Source organism: Manis pentadactyla, chromosome 5 (assembly GCF_030020395.1).
Source record: "Manis pentadactyla isolate mManPen7 chromosome 5, mManPen7.hap1, whole genome shotgun sequence".
Classification (NCBI taxonomy): Eukaryota; Metazoa; Chordata; class Mammalia; order Pholidota; family Manidae; genus Manis; species Manis pentadactyla.
In genome coordinates, this window is record NC_080023.1 from 101,939,578 (window position 1) to 101,964,335 (window position 24,758).

General features: G+C 36.3%; 1 protein-coding gene across 2 annotated transcripts in view; it reads left to right on the forward strand.

Annotated features, from left to right (window-relative positions):
- Positions 1-24,758, forward strand: part of SEC24D (SEC24 homolog D, COPII coat complex component) — a 126,138-nt gene that overhangs the window by 78,225 nt on the left and 23,155 nt on the right. For both annotated transcript variants that reach the window (XM_036908599.2, XM_036908600.2), the window contains exons 11-19: positions 5,724-5,848; positions 10,334-10,525; positions 11,125-11,218; positions 18,259-18,375; positions 19,370-19,540; positions 21,011-21,107; positions 21,239-21,384; positions 22,345-22,483; positions 23,270-23,388. In XM_036908599.2, coding sequence (XP_036764494.2) covers positions 5,724-5,848; positions 10,334-10,525; positions 11,125-11,218; positions 18,259-18,375; positions 19,370-19,540; positions 21,011-21,107; positions 21,239-21,384; positions 22,345-22,483; positions 23,270-23,388 — 1,200 coding nt within the window. The remainder of the gene's footprint in view (positions 1-5,723; positions 5,849-10,333; positions 10,526-11,124; positions 11,219-18,258; positions 18,376-19,369; positions 19,541-21,010; positions 21,108-21,238; positions 21,385-22,344; positions 22,484-23,269; positions 23,389-24,758) is intronic.

Consider the following 24,758-nt stretch of genomic DNA (forward strand, 5'->3'; position numbering starts at 1 on the left):
GAACTCATCTCTCCCTTTCACAACTCCATGCTTTTAAGTAAGATACTCTTTTGACCAGACTGCCTTTCCATCCTCTTGTTACTCCTGTATATACCCCACCTAGCAAACTCCTACTCATTCTTTAATACCTGGCTGAAAGTTTATGTTATGTGAGTGTGTGTGCATGCGTGCATATGCACAGCTTCCTTCAGCTTCACCATGGTGGTTATTTACTACATCTCCTGGTTTTTTCTTTTCATAGAATTTGTCCCATATGTCTGTTCTAGCAGTTATCCTCATGGAGTATAAGGTTTCTTAGATGTTTCCCTCTTCATAGATTCTGATATCTTGGGAGCAAGAATCTCATCCTAGCTCTCTTTATAGATAATAGCATCTACCACAGGGTCTGGTACAGGGTAGGTGGCTGAGCAATGTATGTGGAATGAATGAATGGTTTGCAGGCCTGTTACTATTCCTAGGGCATCTGTTTACCTTCTCCAATGTCATAATGATAGGGGCATCATTATGAGTACCTTGCAGGGCTTTAGAATTCTTCAATTATTTGAGAATATCAGTATTGAGATTTTAGTTTATATCAGAAGTACCATGCATAGAGTTGAAGAAACAGAGTCATTCTGACTGATTTCTTTACTTCCCCTTCTGAACATGAATGCCTGCTAATGCCCAGTTCTCAGAAAACAGCCTCTGACCCACAGATTTCTTTCATAGATACTTGCTAGAGGACCAGTCCATGTATTGAGTATAAATTATGAAGAACATTTTTCCTAAGACGTTTTTTTCAACTGATTGAATTAAAATATTTTTCAATTAATATGATTTGTGTTATGGTGTTTTGTATAATTTTTATCACTACATTACATAGAACCAGTTATTAAAGAAAACTTAATATTTTGTTAGTTTAAAATGTAACATTTGAACATATTTTGGGAAGCCTAAGAATATTTTTGGTACAAATGCTTTATTTCAGGCAAAAAGCATCCTAAAGTACCAATTACTTTTGGACAGTTTATTTGTTCTTTACTGCTATTGACTGAAGGAGAATAATTAGGCAGAACATAAACATTTGAAGTTCTAATTAAATGTAATGAAGCCATTGTAACTGGTGATGGAAAATTTATTCCCTAATCTTTGCAACTGTAATATAAATCTAACTGTGCTCTGAGTTACCAGTTCTCTGCCAAAAAGGCTATATTATCTTGAATTTATGCTTTTTGAGTAATTTAGGCAGAGAGTCAAATCTATTTCTGGGAACAAAAGTTTCAGTATCTTCAAACTCTGTTATTTGGAAATGTTCCAAATATCTAACTGATGGGAAATTGCACCCAGCAGGCTAAGAACCACATGAAAATTGTACATTTTGAAGAGTTTTTGGTTAGCTTGATCTTTCCTTTATTATTCCAATTAAGGTTCATGATAAAAAAATGGTGTAAATATCTTCCAATTTAATTATAATTCAAAATAAAATATAATAATGAGTTACCTTAGGGATCTGGATGATGAAAAAGCTTCGTTTGTTTATATATTTTTAACACCATACAAACTTAAAGGAGAATTACAAAATCACATTTTAGCTTATCTTCCTACCAATTTTCGATAATAAAATTAACACTTGTTGAATATTTACTACATGTGATGGTCTGTGCTAAGTGCTTCCTATGTATTGTGTCATTTAGTTCTCACAGTGAGCCCATGGGGTAAGTACCACCATTGTATGGGGAACTGAGGCTAAGATACTTAGATACCAACCTCAGGTCACACACATAAAAAGTGATGGGGCCAGACTGAAAGCCATTTCTGTATCAGTACAGAAACCCTATTCTCTGTCAATACACCCTGGATATATAGGCAAGTGTTTATGTAATCATCATGGCGTTCCCCTAGAAAAAGACCCCAGCTCTGTCACATAACTAAGAGTTTTTCACTTATAAGTTTACGGAAATATCTGCATGTAAAGTGCTCCTGAAATGTAAAATCCCATTCCAAACCAGCCTTTTTTTTTCCTAAATAAAAATGTAATTTTTCCACTTGATTTTAATTGAATTTGACATGTATTGGATACCTAACATGCTCAAGAGACTTGGCTATGTGCTGTGAGGGATACCAAAATTAACAAGATCATGAACCTGATCTCAAGGTGCTTACCATGTATAGACTTGATAAGAAAAGTACACAATTACTTTTATAATATAAATATAAGTCCAAATATAAAAAGTGCTGTGAAAGTCGAATCATCAGCATGACATAAGGAAATAGACAAGCAATACTTATGGTTTGGAGAGTCAGGGAGGGCTTCAGAAAATTAAGTAACATTTGCGCCAGTTAAACCATGAGCAGGGTATAAGCATGTGGAGATGGAAGGGGAAGCAGTTTCACAGAGGTATTTGCAACTTACTCAGCTTTCTTCAGGGTCTAGGCTGGCACTGTAGATGAGTAATGTGGACTTAGCATGGGGACTAAGATAACTGGAGAGTGTATTCCCCCCTTTTCAAAATATACACTCAAATTCAAATATTTTTAAACACACCAGGCCAAACAAAATAATTTTCTGGCCAAATTCTTGACCAAGGCCCCTAGACCATGACTTCTGGATAGGAAATGTTTTGAAAATGGCAAGCACTTAAATTAGTTGCAGGAATGTATATTGGGGAATAATGAGAAATGAAGATGAGCAATTGTTTGGGGACACAGAATATCCTTTAATTTCTACTGGTTTTGCATCATACTTTTGATCTATTAGGTTTTTATATATGTTTGTTGAATGCATTTTATGAGAAGACTGAAATGCCATTGAAAAATTTATGTTAATTCATTAGGCCATGAGAAGAAATAAAGATAAAGAGGGAGCTATTTTCATCCATCCATCCATCCACACATTGTTCACTCAGCCAATCACTAGTATTGAGAATTTGTTTTTTGTGCCATGCTTTGCTTGGCTTTGCAAACTCAGTAAACTTCCCATCCTCAGAGGCAGTAGCATTGTGATTTCATTGTGTCTTGGGCAGTTGTTTCTCACAGTCTGTATAATGAGAAGAGAGAGATTGGAGGCAGGTAGTTTTTAGAAGTTAATGCAGTAGCCTAAGCAAGAGAAAATGAGAGGAGTAGAGCAATTCCTCAAAAATTAAAAATAGAATGACCATATGATTGAGCAGTTCCATTCAGTCTGGGTGGAAATCCTTGACAACCAGAGTTTCAGAGATATTTGCACACTCATGTTCAAAGTAGCATTATCCACAATTGCTAAAAGGTGGAAGTAACCCAAGTGTTCATGAATAAATAAATAAAATGTGGTATGTACATAAAATGCAATATTATTCAGTCTTAAAAGGGAAGGAAATTCTGATATGCTACATCATGGATGAATGTTAAAGACACTACGTTAAGTGAAATAAGCCAGTCACATAAATGACAGATATTGTATGGTCACTTATATGAAGAACCTGGAGCAGTCAGACTCACAGAGGCAGAATGTGGAAATGTAGAATGGAGGTTGCCAGGAGCTGGAAAAGGGGGGAATGGTAAGTTATTGTTTAAGAAGTACAGAGCTTCAGTTTTGCAATATAAAAAGAGTTATAGAGATGGATGGTGGTGATAGTTGCACAATAGTGTGAGTATACTTAATACCACTGAACAAAAATGGTTAAAACAGTAAATTTTATGTGTATTTTGCCACACTTAAAAATAATTTCAAAAAAGATAAAATGAGGTCTGAAGTTAAAAAAAAACTTGAAATAAGAGAGAAAATGAGGGTGCTGGAACTAGAGGAGTCACAAAATGCTTCCCAATTAACTAGGTTTGGATGGTAAGGGACATGGGCAGTTCCATGGAGAAAATGAGATTTCAAGCCCAGATTGTTTTAGAGGATCATGTTTTCTTTAAGTTCCTTATAGAAAAGACCACTATAGTTACAGAAATTTTGTGTTCCAGAATTTTTTATGTGAGGTGCAGGCAGGACCTTTATGCTGAAGTGTGCTATAGTTAATTGGAATTATGGTCTGGATCTCAGAAAAAAGGGTCTGCCACACCTATAGTTATGGGCATAAAAGAGATTTAGGATGAAGGCTTGATTTTAAGTCACTATTATTTACAATCAGGAGGCCTGTGACCTTTAAGAGAGCAGTTTTGGTAAGGTGTCATTGAAAATCAGATTTTTACAGAGATCATACATGTTAAGTTTGGTGGGTAATTGGTAGGGGCAGTCAGTGATGAAGCCATTACAGTTTTCTAGGCAAAGATGTGAAGCTTCCAGATGGTGAAGAGTAGAGATGGGATAAAATATGTGAAAGAAGTTTTGAAAGAATAAATCAGTGGGGGACCCTGTGATTGGTTTCATGTTTTCAAGCCTTGAGTTGGTGTACAGTGATATTATTGATAGAGAGGTTTGAAAAGAATGTCATTTAGAGAAATAATGAGTTTGTTCTGCATACATAGAAAACGAGTTACAGTGAAGGATCCCACAGATGTGTGTGCGTTGGAGATATGGAAAATGGTCGTTGGGGAACTAGTAATGCTGAACTTAGTAGAGGCACATTTGGGTTGGTCACAAAGAGGTCTTGGCTTAATTAATAGAAATGATTGTTATTTTCATTCAACATAAAGCAGTGTGAGTCTATTTATGAATTAGATTAGGAAGGAATCAGGAAGGATTTGCAATAAAAATTGCCCACCTAAGCAGCAGTAGAGTTCTTCCATTTCTTTGTTGGTTTGATTTTTAGATGTGGGAAAGTGATGACATTTTCAGGTTGGTGATTTTTATGTCCTGCAATTTCTTTTCTTATTTCAAATGAAGGACTTTCATTAGAAGAATGTTAAATCTAGCCTTGTAGTAGGCATACAGTGAATTAATAAGATCATTAAAAATACAAATTATTTTAGAACATTTTTTTCACTTATCATAAAGTTAAAAGTTAGATTAGCCTTAGCACTTTTTTCTGTAGTGTGAGTCATTAAAGTCATTTTTCTGTGACTCTATTTTCTAAATATTTTTTAAGAACAAAGAATTACTTTTTTTTTTTTAAAGAATCACTCCCTAAGAGCTGTTTGGACACCAGCCAGTAAAGGGACCAACAGCTACAAAACATTTATATAGCAGCTGCTTTATGTTATAGTGACTATTTTAAACAGAGAGAGAAAAGGCTAAATATTCCATTTTTACCATAAATATGTAAGAAATAGATGTTTAACAATACAGTGCAGTTTTTAAAAGTATGTCATTGTATCTTAGTATATAATTTCATACCTTTAAAACTGAAAGTTATGAAGGAAGAGATTTGAAAATAACATTAAGAAGTTAATGAAGTTTTACCACAATTTCAAAAACAAATGCTAATTATTTTATGTACTCTTTTTGGGCACAGTTTCTCAGGGATCCAGGTGCATTTCTTCCTGTAAGACAGCAGGTTATAAGCAAGGCCAGCCACCAGACTATACTCACCTTTGGGCAATTGTAGTGATAAGGTCTTTGGAATGCTACAAAGGTGAACTCTCTCTGCTAAATATCATAATCCTGTCTAGTCCAACAGTTGGACCCAGGTCATACTCTGGAAAATAAAGAGCTTTTATCCTTTTTTATAGCATCAGAGACTGTGTTCTAGAAAATGATTTAGTTCTACAGATGTTATATCCTAAGATATTAAATGAAACTAATCTGATGACATTTAAGAGTTTTAATCTATGAAATGTATATACTTATAACTTTATTTATGTATTTGTTTGCATTCCTGTAGAAGAATAAGCCTCCCAACCCACCAGCCTTTATCTTCATGATTGATGTTTCATATAGTAATATCAAGAATGGACTTGTGAAACTCATATGTGAGGAACTGAAGACTGTGCTGGAAAAACTTCCAAAGTAAGGGAATTGCTGCTCTTTTTACAATTTTTTTAAAATTGCTGAATTAATTTATTGACCAGACAACAAGTGCTGACTGACCCATTGATATCATTTGCTAATGAAGACACTGGGCAATTATTTATAAATCAACAGCATCATCCTTAACAAGTCAAGGTGATCCTTTATACAAAGCAAAAGGAACAAATTGATAAAAAAATAATGCTATGGTAAACAACATTTTCAAAATACAGTACAGATTATAGGGAGAATCCCAGCATTGTGGTAGGAAAGGCTTTGGAAGTCTGTTAGAAACTTTTCAAAAGGGTTGATTTTCCAGTAGAAACCAGCAGTTGCTGGGTGTGATAAAGAGTTCTAAGGGGGGCCAGAAAATGGAACTGTTGTCTTATGGGAGAGAAGGGTGCTTTTTTAGCCAGATTCCATTTGCCCTTATGATACACTGTCTAAGCCCTTTACAGCTTTACTGCCTCTATGTCCTGTGACTTAACACACAAGGTACATCACTTTCCTTGCCATCGCAGGAGGCAGTACATACAGGGGGAAGTGGAAAGACATGTTAGCAAACCTGGCCATTTTTTATAGTGACCAACTAGTTCTTTAGAATGGGAATTAGCATTTAGTAAGGAGACTTTGGAGCAGGGGAATGTCTTCTTCAAGGAAATCATGCTAAGGAAAATAAAAAAGGCTATGGAATATTATCTGAAACCTAACGTTTATACCAATCGCAACATCTTCTATCCTCCCTATCTTCTGATAAAGAATATGCTCTGGAAAGGATGCTTCAAGGGTGGGTTGTGTGCAGCCCTTAGGGTTCCCCTAGTCCCCGGGTGCCCATTTTTCTGTATTCCTTCCGCACATGGCTGATGTATTGGTGCATGTGAAGCTCAGCTGAGTGAACTCTGGACCTCCCAGGAGTAGCTTTGTTTGTATCCATGAAGCTGAAGTCATAATATTCTCGAGAATGGTTTGGAAAAGCAGTGGAGATGTTTAAAAAACACTGAGGTAATTTCAAACTGAATTCTAAAGTGAAGAATGAGCCGGGAGCAAGTTGATGATGGGGCATAAGAGAGGCATCTGATGCCTCCCAACTGTTTGTGACTATAGTTTCTGTTACCTCTTCCTTAGGGAGACTTGAGAAGTTTGGACTTCCTGCTGAATATCTCTCTTCACAGGGCTGTTTTAATTCTAAATCTGAATTTTGAGCTTGATTAGTAATGAAAGATAACTAATTTCTGGAAATGGACTCTTTCTCTTTTCTTAAGCTGGTTCAAAGTAGGCTAACCTATTTTCACCAAGCCCTTCTTCCTTTTCAACATAATGATGATAAGAAGCTTATAACCTAGTGATATAAGTTGTGAAATCGCATTCTTTCCTTAGGTGTCATCAAAACTTTTGTATCTCATTGGAGCAGATATGTGACAATGGCAAAAGATAAGAGAAAAAGATAAAAGGATACTGTTGGCTATTCCCTTATTCCCTGCTACTTTTCAAGTATCTCTCTTGAAAGTTTTATTCAAGCACAAATACCTTTTCTCACTTTGTCTTTCTAAACAAACCTCATTTTTTTTCTCTCCTGAAATTTATTTTGGGTTGATTATGTGGATAACTTTGTATTTTTTTTTATTTTGGTATCATTAATGTATAATTACATGAGCAACATTATGGTTACTAGACTCCCCCCATTATCAGGTCCCCACCATATACCCCATTACAGTCACTGTCCATCAGCATAGTAAGATGGTATAGAATCACTACTTGTCTTCTCTGTGTTATACTGCCTTCTCTGGGCCCTGCCCCCTACATTGGATAACTTTGTATTTTTTATGGCAATATTGCCATCAATTAATTTACTTATTTTAAACCGGAAAAGGTAATATGCCAAATAGCCTTTTCAAAGTATAGAAGTCTTGATTAATGTCTAAGATGTGTTCATCTCTTAGCTAACCTTTCGAAAAGGAAAGGCCCCATTCTTTACTACTGAAGAATTTACATCTTTGATCTTTGATATTGCCAAGTTGCCAGACTTCTGTCATACTTATTTGGAACAGGAAAGAAAAGATCTGAAAAGTTTCACCTGTTCAGATCAAGCTTGCTTTTTTTTTTTTTTTTTCCTGGTTGTTTGTTTCTAATGCTGCTATAACTAAAATATTCTAAATACTTGACTTTTGGAATGTTCTGGGTCATTTAGTTACCTAACATCTTCAGTGCTGCTCTGTCAGATTTATTCCATTAGAGTAACAGGAGCAAGTGTTGACGGAAGAGGTCATTGAAAAGCAGAACCAAAACATGTTCCGTATGATATCCCCTATGTAACTTTATAAAATGTGTATAGACTTAATATGAAGGAGAGGCTGAGATTGCATGTTCTTTTGGATATGATTTATAACAGTATAAGGCAGTTATACTGTTGAAAAAGAAAATTTTAACATAATTCTTTATTTCTCAAATTTTTAAGAAATATGTTCCCATGGAAAGATGTCCTAGTATTTTGCAATAATCTGAGATGCTCTCATTAGAAGTTTTTTAAAAATGTTAATTTAGATTTTAAGTGAACCCTATGAATCCCAGGATACTCCTTTCCCATCACTTGAAAATCTCCAAATCCTATGGGAAATGGCAATCAGATTCCTTTCTATCATTTTTCTTTTGTGACTTTTGTCTTAATTGACTCCAAATTAACTATTAAGAGAGAATAAATACTCTTCTTGATTTGCTGGACACCTTTCACATTATGTAATAAAAGATTTTCTGGGGAATAGGGGAACCCAGTGGTGTGCTGGTAAACTGGTTCTCAAATAAGTAAAGCCTTGCTCTGTTGTGTTTGGTTATTCCTGTGGTATAAACACTTTTAGCCAGGTTGATTTTAAGTACCAAGCTGACAACTAAACTGGGGTGGCAAGAGGTCCATACAGTCAGTTTATCAGTTTGGGTTCTAACTTGCCATCCCAAATACAGTGTTTCACCATCATGATAATCATTCTCTTAAGAACCTCTATTTCCCCACCTTGTACTAGACCCTATGGGGAGCAAAGAGCATAGGATTTGGGCCCTGCCCTTTAGTGGTTTATAGTCAATGATTCATGAAATGTTAACTGAAATGCAGTATATACTTAAGAGTCCAATCTTAAGAGTGATTTGTAGTAATTTTGAAGAGGAAGTAACTTCAGGTTTTAGTGTTAGGGAACATTTTCTCAAAGGAAGAAGGTTTTGTGTTTGGTCTTGAAGAGTAAAATTCTAATAAATAGAGGAAAATGTGAATACAGTATAGTGTAGTTGTTAGTTGCTTGAAGTCATACAGTCTAGAATATTGAGGGGGATGTGTGTGTGTGTGTGTGTGTGTGTGTGTGTGTGTGTGTGTGTGTGTGTGTGTGTGTAAGTCTATGTAAGTGTGAAAGGATAAGGATTCCCATTTCTGAAAATTTTACAAGAGTCCAGAATATAAACATTTACCAAGTGCTTTTGGAAGGAATTAGGAGGATCTATTTAAACTTCCCACCCACTTATCAAGGCCAAAATGAAGAACAAATACCCTCAGTTAGCAAGGAAGTAGAGAAGAAATAACACAGAGTTATATCCACCACTGAAAACAGTGAGAGCATCAGTAGTGTCTAGCTGTGTTATTAGGAAAGAGAGATGAAGAGGAGGAGGAAGAGGGAGGGAGGGAGAAGGGCAGGGGAAGACAGAGAGCGAGATGAAGCTCCGTAAACACGTAACTAGAGACTAGCCCACTCGATTCTGAATATACTTTAGTATAGACTTAAATGAGAACATTCAAGCTGCTGTGCTCCTTTCAGGAAGATTAAGACCTTGTCTTGGAAAAAAAAAAGCGAACTTGCTTTCTGTTATGGTTTTGGAGATTTTATTTTCTTGCCATTACCATCCCAGATGGCTACCTACCAAGAATTACATCGTCAAGCCATGTATGTGATCTATTTTATATATTTACACTATATGTTTATATGGCATATAGCTCTCAAAATCTAGCCTATTTTCTATTGAGATGTTCTAGAATGTGTAAGAAAAAAGTCACACAGGAGGAACAAGTCCTTTCTTGATGAAAATAACTGTGCTTTTTGTGATCTGAGTGTACCTTCCTCTTGCTGCAGCATTCCTTCTGTCCTTCTGACCTCCTGCTGACTTCTGAGAGAGCCGTGCTTGTAAAGAATGTAATAAGCCTAGCTTGCTTAAGAAAAAAAAACCTTGTAATTGTTATGATTAAGAGTTAATATATTAAAGAAATACAAGCAAATGTTTTCATAATACCCATTTAATTTTTTTACCTAGAATTTTGAGAACTTTTTTCTTTATCAACTTACTTTGTAATGTCCTCCTTCCGTGACTCAGTATTGTTTACATCTGGTAAACAATAATTAAGATTAAAACATCTCCTCCATATATTTTATATAAGGCATACTTACTGAATTTCTGATCACAACCTCTGTTTCAGAAATTTGCAAAGAACCTCACTTTATTTTTTTCTCCTAGGGAGGAACAAGAAGAGACTTCTGCAGTTCGAGTTGGCTTTATCACATATAACAAAGTTCTCCATTTCTTTAATGTAAAGAGTAATTTGGCGCAGCCTCAGATGATGGTGGTGACTGATGTTGGAGAGGTCTTTGTTCCTTTGTTGGATGGTTTCCTTGTCAACTATCAAGAATCCCAATCTGTGATTCACAAGTAAATGTCAAGTGTTGTATTATTTTAAAAATGTAGATATAAATCAGGTGTCTGTGTTTTATTGTTTTGATTCATTCACACATTATTTTGTCATTAGCAAGGGTGTTTTAACACTTAGATTATAAAACTATCAATTTATGTTTGTTCTGTCTCTTTTTAAAAAATGTAGACCACTATCTAAAAGGAGTTTTTTCAATATTCACAGTCAGCCTTATCAATCACTGCTCTTTGTGAGAAAGGTAATGAAAGGAGGTATTTCCTGTATGTGGATGAGTATATTCAGTGATGATAATAATAGCTAAAGATATAGCCATTGTTCCAAGAATTTACAGTTTTAACAGATCAGAAATGTAGTAAATAGAAAAAGGTATCTACAAAGAGTGGAATTTTGTAAATGTTGCAACCAAATCATGAATTTTGACGCAGGATCATGCCAGGATATCATTTCCTGGGGAACGACCTGTGAAATTCACCCAAAGGTGTTAAGTGTAAAATAAACACCATATGTGTTTAGGCTTGAAATGTTAGTGATTTATTTCTTGAAGTTTGTCACAAATACGCTTAACATTTAAAACCTTTTGCTCCTTCATTTCTTACAGTTTATTGGACCAGATTCCGGAGATGTTTGCAGACTCTAATGAAAATGAGACTGTCTTTGCTCCTATCATACAGGCTGGCATGGAAGCACTAAAGGTGAGAAGAAGCCTCTTTTAAATTGCTAGTAAATACATTTTTAAAACATACACACACACACACACACACACACACAGAGTAAGTTTCATCTGTGAAAGAAAATACAGCTTTCCTTAAAGCATGTTGGTTATTAGAGGCTGTTTCAAACTTCCCCACAACTCTCAGGAGGAAATGGCCCAAACCACAGATTGCTCCCAGCATTTACATTCCAACACTATTAGCATCTGAGCAACTGATTTTATCAGGATTTCCAGTTTAGCTCCACCCTTTGGCTTTTATATGAACTTGATATGATCTATTTTAAAGTCATTTCAATATCTGAACTACCAGGAAGAAGAGAAAAATCTCCATATTATCCTCTCCTTCCTTGGGGTTTTCAAACATACAAGGACAAGGCCTGTGACAGTCAGCAACAGGTGTTCATGCTGCATAGGACCTTGTTAAATGCCAAAAGCAGACTCGACATTGGCTGTGTCTCTGGTTGAGAAGTAGAGCCCAAAGGACTCTGGAGCCATTTTCATAATAATGAGGACAGTAATCTGAAGAAGGCAAACACTGAAAACGTACCCATTCTTTCTTTATTACCTTAGCATAAGAGTCAAGCCAGTTTGGCCTGGACTGCTAGTTCCTAAAAGTAATTTAAATTTTATTAGTAAAGTTAAATTTAAATTAACTTTTAAAATAAAATGGCTAGTAATAGTAACAATAACAATAGCAATAATAACAATGAGCACTTGCACATAAATATAGTATCTAAACATTATAGTTTTGTTCTAGCACAGTGATTCTTGGCTGGGTTTTTTGATCTTCAGAGTATTCGCTCACTGAATCAGACTTGTGGATGTCCCTCAAAAACAGTACATGTTAATTTAACATAAGTTAAAAATAAATTTTACATTATAAAGTGACTTGGAGATGTGGAAGCCACCAATAATTGGTTGGGCTACAGAAAGACTTGGGATTTCCTATCTTGTTCCACATTCTGCAAACAAATATCTTCTATTTCAGTTTGGAAGAGTTTTATTACTGTTCTTTCTTCAAATAAGGTATCTAAATATATATATAAATTGCTTGATATATGATAAGTTGTACGTGATCCTACAAGTCTTTCTACTTTAAAAAGTTAGTATTGGGAATAAAATTGTATTCACATGCCTGAGAGGAAAGATCATAAGCCAATACATCATTAGTTGTAAAGTGGAAAGAAGAGGATGGCATGGCTTTCAGGGGACCAGAGAGCAGAATCTCAGCTGACCCCCATTTTTCATTTCTAAAAGGGAGCAATACTGTCTTTTAACAATGTGTTTTGTATTGGCAGGCCACAGAAGGTCTCAAAACTGCTTAGCAGCTTTGAAAGAAAAAAATATATATAAAGCAAATTTTGCAAAAAAGTAGACATGCATTCTGTGTATCTGAAATGTGATATTATTTATGATACATTACTGAGCAACCACTGTGTTTTTAATAACCACAGTGTTCTTGGAGGTTGCTCGTACACTGCAACGACTGTGCCAGTTAGCATTCTCAGCTCTCGTTCACCAGAGACCAGTTCATGTCATCCAGTGTACATTAATAATCTTTTGCATGCTATTTTTTGTTATATTTGCAATTTTATTGTTAGGGTAAGTATACTTTTACATTGAAGTTTAAGCATGAGAAGAAACTGATATGTAAATATAACAACTCAAAATAACTTTACAAATATCAAAGTTAATAGGTAGTAGTATTCTTATAAAGTAGAATGAACTATCATTATAAATGGTAAAAGCTGTCTTTTTAAAAAGATCAGGAAACTACCTTTATAAAACTTAAAAAGGGACATAATGTGAATGGCAGTTACTGTCCTGTGCCTGCTGGCAGAACAGACCGTGTTCTCCCAGGACCCGTCCTCACATGGAGGCTGAGCAGCACTCCACTGCTGCAGAGAGATAAGTAAGGCAGTTGCTCCCCAACGAATGAGTCATAGCATCACATGTCAAAGGATGAGTACTTTTTAAAAAATGCAGATTTCTGACCCCTACTCCCAGAGATTTTGATTCATCAGGTCCCCTATTTGCTTTGCTGATTTTCTGTATTTGGGAACCACCAGCATAAGGAATTGTTATTCATTCTTCAATCTCTGAAAATATCTTTACACTAAGTTAACTCACCAGAACACCACACACCTGGCCATTAATTACCATTTTGTATGTTATTTTTGCACTAAAAATACTTTCTGTGAACAATGACTTAAAGTCTTGCACTACGCTTGTAATTGATGGTTAAATTAAGAAGTAACACTATAAGAAAGTTTCTTTCTTGTGTAGAGCACTAACTGTAGACACTATTGCATTATTCATTTTCTTACATTCATTTCTTACATGTAGAAAGATTCACTAGCTGGTTTCCTAGAGTCAGCTATTCTAACTCATAATGTTTTTTTAGCCTTACCTACCAAGAAAGATACAAAAAATAATACATACAGTAGATTTTCTAATTATTTCCTTTCTCTCACCTTCTTACTGATTTCTAGTTCTTCACATTTGCCTTAGTGGTTCTATCATATATGTGCTTTTAATCGTCTGTTTCCTCAAAGCATTTCTAATAAGCAGATTGTTGATACAAATAACAAGTTAGTGATTACTGCATCTGCCAGGAAGATTCTGGGTGAATATAATTTGTCATAAAAGAGCAGAAACTGCTGCGGTATAATTGGACCTTGTCTGCAGTTATGCTTTCTACCACAGAGAATCTTTATCAGTTTTGGATGAAAAAAAACCTTTTTTCAAATAGGATAAAAGTGTTTGTGTGTGTGTAAATGTCTGGTGCATGTATGATTGTTGACTATCTTTGACAGTCATCTCATTATCTCTTCAGGTTCTGTGTGGCTAAAAAATCAATCAGATGTAAGTTTGTGTTATTTACAGAGGTACTAAAATTCTGATCTGAAGTTATTTAGGTGAAGAGCTAACATTTTTGAGAATTTGCAGGGTGATATCTAAATACTGAAGAGACCACATCACTCATCACTAATTCTTTCAATCGACAAATATTTATTAAATGCCTGTTTGTAAGGCGGGTAAGAACTACCATCCCTGCTTCTAAGTTGCTTACAGTGTGACTGAAGAAATTTCATTCTGTAATCCAAGACATGGTGCGTATTGCTTGTATTCCCAAAAAAGGGCTGCTGGGCTGGGAGGAACGTGAAGAATAACTTTGGAAAGCCCAGAACTGCTGGTCAGCCAAATGGCTCAGCGTATTCTGCACAAGAGGCCAGAGATGAGAGTCTCATTCTCTGTGGTCAGAGAGCAAAAACTGAAAGAACATCAGAGGGCAATGTTTCTTATTGTGTGTCCAAGTGAAGACATGTTAGAACTGACTCCCCCATTTGAGTTATAGCTTTACTTTCTATCAGATGGATGCCAAGCCAAAACTATATATAGTCAGTTGTAATAAACTTCTTGAAGCAGAGAGAAGACAAAAAGTAACACAAACCATATGCTAATTTATCACAAAGATAAAGAGGTTCTGTTTGGAAAGTTCTTATGCATACTTTCTCAAAAGTCCTTGAATCATCCAACTAAAGCCTTCATGTGCTACTTTCTGTTGGACACACTTCCACATCCACAGCATCTTGTACTCATAGTATCTTTTTTTCCCACAGTGTTTCAAAACCTGCATCTCTTTCAAAATCTGACACTCATAACTCAACTATATGTGAACTTCTGGCATTTTATTTTAGCTTGGCCAAAGAACAGTTTTCTGAGTTAGCTGGTATTTCTACCATAAAACTAGATAAATAGAATTTGGCAACAAGTTAGAGGGAAATGGCTTTTAGTGGTTATACTTCAAATGTATCACTAGTTAGGGGGAATTTATCCAAGTGATCTTAGGATATATCTAAACTTGATTTCAAGATATGTCACAATATTCCTTCCACAAAAATGTATGGAGCACCTGCAGAGCGAAAGGCACTAGATCCAACGGGATCTGGGGAGACACACTGCAGAAAAACCAAGTCCTTCCTTTCTCACGGAGCCTGTGATCTTCAGAAAACAGTAGAATACATAAAGCTGTGATGCAATGTCATTAATTCTAGAATAGTCTCATCTACAAAGTAGAGTGGGGACATGAAAATAGAGGCAGCCAGCGCTGTCAAGTGTGAAACAGCACACCTCTCAGAGGAAAGGACATCAGCGCTGAATTTTGAACAGTGAATTCTCCAGGTCAGCCTTTCTCAATCTGTTTTCTATCATAATAAGAGTGACATATGCCATTCATCTAATTCTGTTTGATAAACTCATGTGGGCCCCATCAGATTTTGGTAAAAACATTGCAAATTTTGTAGGGACATAAAGCATATAAGGCCATAGGAGATTTTTCTTTTATTGCTACTTATAAAAGATTTTATTAATAAAATTATAAATCTAAAATCACTAGCCACTATATAAGGAAAAAAATAAATAAATATGGCTTTTTTATATTGAACTATATTTTTTAATGAGTATTGACTTTTTGCTTCACAGTTTTACTCCATAGGAATATCACAAGGCAGTGCCATAGGTAATACATAGGTATTACATACAAGGCAGTCATGTATGTTTAGTTGTGATTAACACCATGTTCTGGGTCATTGAGTGCTCTCAATATTTTATGTAGTTACTATTTTTCCTTACATTAGAGAAGCTTCTCTGAGGCTTAGAGAAGTTAAATAATTTTCCCAATGTCATCAGCTAATAAAATGGCTGGGTTCTAACCTATACAGGTAGGAACTTAGACACATGCTCTTAACCACTGTGGTGTAAAATTATAATACTTCTATGAGTAGGGACTATCTAGATGAATCAAAAAATTTTTGACAGTGAATTCTTTAGGAAAATTGGGTGGGCCAGGCAAAAATGTTAAAGAGAAGATGCTTTTTCAAAAAAGGTTTTCTACTTTTTCTGCTACATGAATTAAAGCAAACAAAAAGTATTTTTATAATAATAAAAGTGATGCAAAAATCTCAATCATAATATAAATTGGTCACAGGGCTAATAGTACTGCATGGAGAATATAGTCAATGATTCTGTAACATCCTTCTATGTAACTGTGCTAGAGGGGGTGAAGATTTAATAATATGGGTAACTGTTGAACTACTGCATTGTATATTTGAAATTAATTAAAGATTGTATATCAATGATACCTCAATAAAAGACAATAATAGTAATAAAAGTGATAGAAATGAAAAAGTTAGTCATAGATCTAAAATCTTTAACTTATTATCAATATCACTGTAAATTTTACTTGAATTTGGTCATCGGAACTAATGTGTGTCTATTGACCGAAGTGTTCTTGGTATCTTTCTCCTGCTCAGTGTACATATACATATGGGGTCACTGCTTATGTTTCTATATTCATCCTTGCTTTCTTACTAATGCTGTGTCTATTGGTAATTTTAGAAGATTCATGCAGCAATAAAATCACTGCTCACTACTGACGAGATGGGGCTGGTCATGCATCCTTCCCACTGTGTCAGCTGTGACTCTACCTCTATGATCGGCTCCATGACACATAGCAGAATGTTTGCTCCATCACATCAGAATGTCTGACTCAGTGAGACACATCAGGACAGGCTAACTTTGAATTCTCACCATTTGTGTTTTAAGGAGGTTATTCATAAACCCAATATCATATTAGTAGTAGCAAATAACTTAAAACACATCTTACAGCTGACCCTGGTACAGCAATGTGTGCCACTAAACCCAGCCTTTGCAAACAACAGCTTCAGGCCAAGAGAAGAGAAGAATGGATTCCAGGCTGAGAGAAGAGAACATGCAAAGCAAAGCTATGGAGGTGTGTCAAGCATGTGGCATATTCTGAGGAAGAAAGAAGCTTGTGTGGCTAAAACTTCCAATGCAAGGGATGGCAGGGATGAGGAAATGTTGGAGATTAGACTGGAAAGATGGATTCAGACTAAAGTCCAAAAGTTCTTGAAGCTATCCTTTGCTGTTTGTGTGACCTGGGGAAAATTAGACGAGCTGCAGTTTTCCTATTAAAATGCAGTCACTACTACATCCTTCACAAATTTGTAGGTATTAAATAAGAAATGTGTGTGAAGCACCTGGCAGCGAGCTGCACATGGCAAATGTTGGTAGCAATTCAGATCACTGTTTCCTACACAGATAAAGGAATGTGGACTTTATCCTGTAATAGAAAGTCTTCAGGATTCTTAAGGAGGAAAGCCCCATGATGGTCAGTACAGTTACCTTATTTCAGAGTCCGTGTTCCAGCAGCAGTGTGTCAGCGTGGTTTGGAAAAGGTCAAGATTGGAGGGGGACGATGTACTGAATCGTTTAATTTCAGTAAATTTTGCTTGATTGGTTACTTCTTATCTCCTTAAATAAGATTTTAATATTCTTAATGCTGAACTGAATTTTCATGGAGCTTAAATCATCTTTTTATTGCTTCCCAGGAACTACATATGTATAATATGGATCACATACTTTTCCTTCTGTCATCTTGCCTAATAGCTGGTTCCTTATGTCTACTGTTGCCACAACGTGACTACATTTTTGTGCATTCTTCCTCTATATACTACTTTAGATTTAATGTATGTTTACTCAAGATTTCAAAGAAAAGCTTGTTCACTGCCAAAAATTCTTCTGTCCATCACGTTCCTGGGATTTCTGTCATTTACCTTTACCATCGTCATTTACCTTTGCATCATGAGATTCACCTGTCCTGAAAGACTATACTGCAGATTAAATAAGAAAGTATTTTCACTATAAGATAGCATTTTAATAGTTTTCTAAAGCATCACAGTACTATTGACCTACATTTTAATACTATTTCACTTACAACCTGTGTGACTTTAGGCAAATCAGTTATCCTCCCTGAGCCTCAGTTTCCCAATCGTAAAATGGGGAGGGACTAGCACCTCCCCAAGGACACAGATATTGTGAGGATTAAATGAGATGTATACAGTGTTTGGCTTATAGGAAGTACTTATATTTTATTTCTGATTCCCTTAGGACAGAACTTTGTCACCCAAGACATTTTCTGTGATATTCTTTTTTTAGGCTGCAGACTGTCCTGGGAAGCTGTTCATCTTTCATTCCTCCTTGCCGACTGCAGAAGCACCAGGGAAACTCAAAAACAGAGATGACAAAAAACTGATTAATACGGACAAAGAGAAGGTATTTGGAAACCTTCTCTTTTGAAATGTTCATGTGTCAGTTCTTAGAAGGGAGTAAAGAAAGAGGGACTGTATCCTATGTGTCAGAGAGGGGGAGAAGCTAAGGGTATTGTATAAATCTCAGACACTGTACACTGTAGGAATATCTGGAATTGCAAATAATTGAAGAAATTTTATATTCCTAGAAAAACCAATGTCTGAAATATATCTGAATTAAAGTAAGGTATGACTTTTCTCATGGATAATCTGTGTAAGAGACTGAGGGATAAGACTGCTATAGCAATGCAGGAACTGAGGGAAATGACAGCAAAGGGAGAGCAAGACTGTGAACTGCACCATGTGACACACTCCTTAGGCATGAAGTATGGGTGCCTGGTGCCCACACCTTTGCTTTGATGTTTTGCTCAAACCCTCTGACTGGGTAGCCCTAGGGGAACAAGCGAGTGGAACAGACAAGACCATGAGGTAGGCAGCCAACTCCTGGCCATGTGACCCCAGACAAGTTGCCTCCTCCAGGTCCATAAAGGGAGGACAGCAATGCCAGCCTCATTAGAGTTGGAGGATCAAATAAAATTGCACACATACATAGATTCCACACTGCTTGAGCCTAGCACACTGGGTGTTCAGTTAATGGCTGCTGCACGGATAATTACAGTTCATTTCTTTAGTCCACTTTAGTCCAGTTCACTTAACTGGGAAATAATTTTTTTCACTTAAAAAAATTCATAATGTAGGTGGGGGTGCACAGGGAAGGCAGTATAACACAGAGAAGACAACTAGTGACTCTATAGCATCTTACTACGCTGATGGACAGTGACTATAATGGGGTATGTGGTGGGGACTTGATAATTGGGGGAGTCTAGTGACCATAATTTTGCTCATGTAATTGTAGATTAATGATACAAAAAAAATTCAGTAAGAATTCAATAGATATTAAAAATTTAACCCCCAAACGTGATGGTTTTCATTTTCCTTTTGTGCATCTTTTCCTTCAGATCCTTTTCCAGCCCCAAACAAATGTCTATGACTCCCTGGCCAAGGACTGCGTGGCCCACGGCTGCTGCGTGGCACTCTTCCTCTTTCCCAGTCAGTATGTGGACGTGGCCTCCCTGGGTCTCGTGCCCCAGCTCACTGGAGGAACACTTTACAAATACAACAATTTTCAGGTAAAGGCCAGCACCGCGGGTTTTCCTGCCATTTTTACTGTTGGCGCTTAGATCATAGGCTAAGAAGTGTGCTCCCTGGTGGGCAACTAATAAATGTAAATTCTACAGCCCATGGAAAACAATGCACAGATGGTCCCCAGCTTACAATGGTTCCACTTACGGTTTTTCTATTTGACGGTACTGTGAATGCAGTATGCGACCAATGAAAATCACACTACACATTTTGATTTTTGGTCTCTTAACCCGGGGCAGCAATATGCGGGAGGATCCTCTCATAATTCTGGGCACTGGCCGCAAAGCTGCAGCTCCTCAGCCACGTGGCCACGAGTGCAAACAACTGAGACGCTTTACAGCCATTCTGTACCTAGGCAGCCATTCTGTTTCCGACTTTCAGTACAGTATTCAACAAATTTCATGATATATAAAATAGGTTTTATGTTAGATGGTTTTACCGAACTATAGGCTAATGTAAACATGTTTCCGGTAGGCTAGGCTAAACTATGATGTTCAGTAGGTTAGATATGTTAAATGCATTTTTTGATTTGTGATGGATTTACTAGGACATAACCCCATCATAAGTTGAGGAAGATTTGTACGTATGGTTAAGCAATGGCTTTCCTACTCCCTAAGTGGTGAGAGATTGAGCTCATTCAGCCTTAGAGGTGAATATCAGTGTTAGCTTCCATGATGGGGAAAATCTTATTTTATATAAATTTTTAAAATTTTATATTAGATGCACTTAACACAGTGTTTTTAAAAGTGACTATATGTTTATTTTAAATTGCTGTGATTTGGCAGGGTCAATTCATCACACCCCTCTTTTCGAAGCCTGAATTGAGAGAGTCAAGAGATGATCAAAATGTCAGCACTCTAGGTCTGTGAGCAAGTGGGCTTGCTAAGGCTTCTCTCCTCAGGGTGACAAACTTATATACCCAGACACAGAGTGGGCACAGTTCCAAGCTTCTCCTGTGAACACCTGCACCCTGAAAATGTATCATACTGAGGGGCAGGAAATGTGTGCTTCCTGCTGGCAGGCTGCCTCCTCCAAAAAAGGATGCTGAATAGGCTGATCTATGCCCACCCTGTTCCTTTTCCCAAACTGACTAATCAGATAAGTCACCTGTCCCCAGCTGAGGAGAAGGTACCAGAGGGGTGACTCCAAATTATTTACCTCCACATGAAAACCTGGAGCGGAAATGAGTGCTTCCCCCAACAAAACTGATGAATATTCATCATCTATTTTTTTTATCATCAATAAAATTTTTAATCATCTAGCTATATTATTTATATTTAAAACTAGTTAAGGGATTAGATAAGACCAAAATATTGCAAATGAAGTAAAATTGGAGAAGCTTTAATAGCCCTTTCTAAGATTTCTGGATAAAGTGAGTTTAAGTTTGTAAAATAAGAATTGCTATTTTAAGTATTCTACTGCCATCTGGTGGGCATTGATCATACTTAATTTTTTAGATGCACTTAGACAGCCAACAGTTTTTGAATGACCTCAGAAACGATATTGAGAAGAAAATAGGATTTGATGCTATTATGAGGATTCGTACCAGCACAGGTAATTTTCATTTATACTGTTTTTCAGGTCTATGTTGTATAATTGTTCCTCTTCAAATTAATATAACAGGCTGACAAGGAAAATAACAGTAAATAAATAGAAGCAAAATTTCTGTTTTTCCTCATCCTTAGGTTTCAGAGCCACTGATTTCCTTGGTGGAATTTTTATGAACAACACCACTGATGTAGAAATGGCAGCCATTGACTGTGACAAGGCAGTGACTGTGGAGTTCAAGCATGATGACAAACTTAGTGAAGACACTGGAGCCTTAATCCAGGTGATTTAAAATTTATTCCCATCTTTTGCTTTTTAAACAAGTTTGTTACTGACAACAATCAGTGGGGAAACTTAAATCCCATCAACCATGTTAGTCTCTCCATAAAGAAATTCAACTCTATTTTTCCAAAGGCAAAAGTCATTAGTTAGAGCAATCTGTTGTGTATTCTCCATAGCCAGATTTATGTATGCTACTTACAAGACATAACAATTTTATGTCATCCCACGAGAGCTCAGCAAACTTGTAGCCAGTATTCTAGGCACCAGCATATTGACTGATAGCAGTGTTCAATTCTTCCAGGCTTCAGCGTCCATCCACTGATTTGCTGTATTCCTACTATATGTCATACACTGGGGTATGCATTAGAGCAAGTTATAAGTGAGGTGTATGTCAAAATTATAAGTTATAAGCAAGTATAAATAGGATTTGGCTTTGTAGTAAATAAAATTAACTGAAAACCATGGAGACTTTGAATTAAATAAAGAAAAATCACATTTAGTGGTCATAGTTTTCAGACACTAACATGACCCTTAGAGAATAGAGAGGAGTTGGCATTACACTGAAGAAGAATTCTAACTAATGCTTAGTTTTTAATTATATTATATTTGGTATTTCAGAAAGTGGATACTTGTTTGCATTTCTTGAAATGTACATATCCATGAATGTAAAACCTACATACATCATCAAAGAGAACTGTATGTTTTTAAGGAAAATGAGCCTTGAGTACAGCTCTGAGAACATGGAGGTACTATTTCTGGACCCTGAATCCATGGTCATAAAATTTGAGATATGTGAAATGTAGGTTAGTTATTTGTTGTTGTTCAACCCTTAGCAATAATAGAAAAAATTCAGTGGTAAAATTTAGAGGTCTTTTAGCTGTACACACTGTTCTGTAAATGTAAATAAGATCAGGCTAGCTTGCCTGGATATACTGACAAAAAATACTTGCATCTTCTGCAGTGTGCTCTGCTTTACACGACCGTCAGTGGTCAGAGAAGACTTCGGATTCACAATCTTGGCTTGAACTGCAGCTCCCAGTTGGCTGATCTCTATAAGAGCTGCGAGACAGATGCTCTTATCAACTTCTTTGCCAAGTCAGGTAAACTTTGCCAATCTTGTGGTACAGGATACCTTGCCTAGTAATTCACTCAAAGCGTTGTTGATTGAGTTAGTAGCTGACAAGGACTGTAGTGGCTCAGCCTTTTGGTGAGTAAATTCTGAACTTATAAAAGCAAAGGATCAGAGAGAATAGTATCTCTAACTCTAGGTTAATGGTGTGGTAGCTCAGTTCAGGCCCATGCTATACAGTTTTATTTAAAGTTTCCTTCCCAGGAGGGTCTAAATAGAGACACAGGAAGATGAGAATCAGACTCTTATCATGGTATGTGAGTGTGCCCTCTGGCACATGGGTATAATGGGAGAAGACTATCCCTAATGGTAGATCGAGCTTTCCTATTCACAATTATGAAATGGGTGGGACCCGAGGTGGAATTTCTTTTGTCTCCTTCCTCTCAACCCCCACCACTAATTGAGATTCTACACTAAGGTTTAGAAGAAACAGCAAATCCAGCCTGTAGGAATTCAGGACATTAGCAAATGGCAAACTGATCTTTTCTCTGTGTGTAGAGTTGTTTCTGATATTCTGAGGAAAAATCTGGACCAATTACTTACCTTGTGTTACAGGTAGGCCATTGTTCTCCATTGGTAGATCATCTTGCTTTATAAAGTGGAGAGCATTAGCAAATGACTTTAACATTTTAAAACACTTTTATTCCTAGCTGGGTGGTCTGATGATAATAGCAATTTGTTTATTATTGTTATTATTTGTAGGGATCAATTTCTGAATTAAAACTTTGATGCCCTTTTCATTGTTTCACACAAATAGCTTTTAAAGCTGTTCTACACCAGCCCTTGAAGGTCATCCGGGAAATTCTCGTTAATCAGACTGCCCATATGTTGGCATGTTACCGAAAGAATTGTGCAAGCCCATCTGCAGCAAGCCAGGTAGGCTACCTCCTGTACTTGGATGCTAAAATCTAAGCATTAGGCTACTGAAGGCTTATGATGTTCCAGGCACATAGGTGCTGGTTATAGTAAACCATACAACCAAGACTGAGAATACCATTTTGGTTTGGGGCTATGGTATTTTTACAGCCAACATTAAAAAACTTGGTTGCTTTATAAGAATGCATGAACCAAAAAATGTGTGTGTTTTTGGGTTGATAGTCATTATATTATGTATAAACAACATAATGTTATATTGAAGATATGCCATAATGTAAGTGGGATTCTCTTTTGCATATGAAGATAGATATTTGGTTGAGAAATGCATGTGCTTAAATACTTTTTAGACATTAACAATCAAAGCTGACATCAGCTAAAAACAGTAATGGCTTCTTTATATTTTATAAACATAAATATAATTTATAAATATTGGAATTCTTTATATTTAAAAATTAATAATAATTATAAAAAGTTCTGAAAGAACTGTCTCTATCATCTACAAATTTGAAATGTTAGAAGGTCCTTTAAAAAAACCTCAGACTCTCTTTTAGAAAAAGTAGAACCTCATGGCCACAATTATATTTGCATCTGTTCTCTTGTTCACATTCTTCCCTACATCAATCAAAGCTAGATGCCATTTTTCATAGTTGTGTATTGAACATCTGAGTATAGAATTTGGATTGAAAGAGAAGATGGTGAGCAACAGATGGGAAAACTTTATGGTTAATTCATTGTCAGAGTTGGTGCTGAGAAGACATCTGAAACCCCACCCAAAAGTTAGCCTGCAGCATAAAGTGAATGCAGATAGGATATGGGCCAGATTCATAGTCTGGATAAAGAAGGAAAATGAAACAGAGTTATTAGCTTGGACTTTCTGTGGAAATTCTTTTTTGTGCTGTTCATAGTGACTAAATAGCCATCCACCCTTTTATCTCTTCTGTTGGTAATCACATAAGCAACTCTCAAATCTGTATGTGAGTGTCAGTCGTCTTTGCCATGTTAGTGAACTCCAGTATCAGGACTATTTCACAGTGTACTTGTTTAATTTTTACGAAATTCACCAGGTGCACCTGGATATACTCTAATCATGAGCACTTTACATCTCAGTTTTACTATTTGTTTTAAAGCCCTGGAAACATTATTCTGTCTCTGGAGTATCTCACACTGCAGTGAAGGAGGATTAATTGAAAGAGAACAGGTACTGTTAGCATCATCTCAGGAAGTTTATTTGCTAACGTTAAAATGATTGGATTCAAAGACCTTAAGTTAAAAACAAATCTGTTGCCTTTTAAGGAAAGAAAGAAAACCTGTCTGTTCCTTCTGGTTTAAAAGTTAAAAGCTTTATCCTACTACTAGATCATCTGTTCATA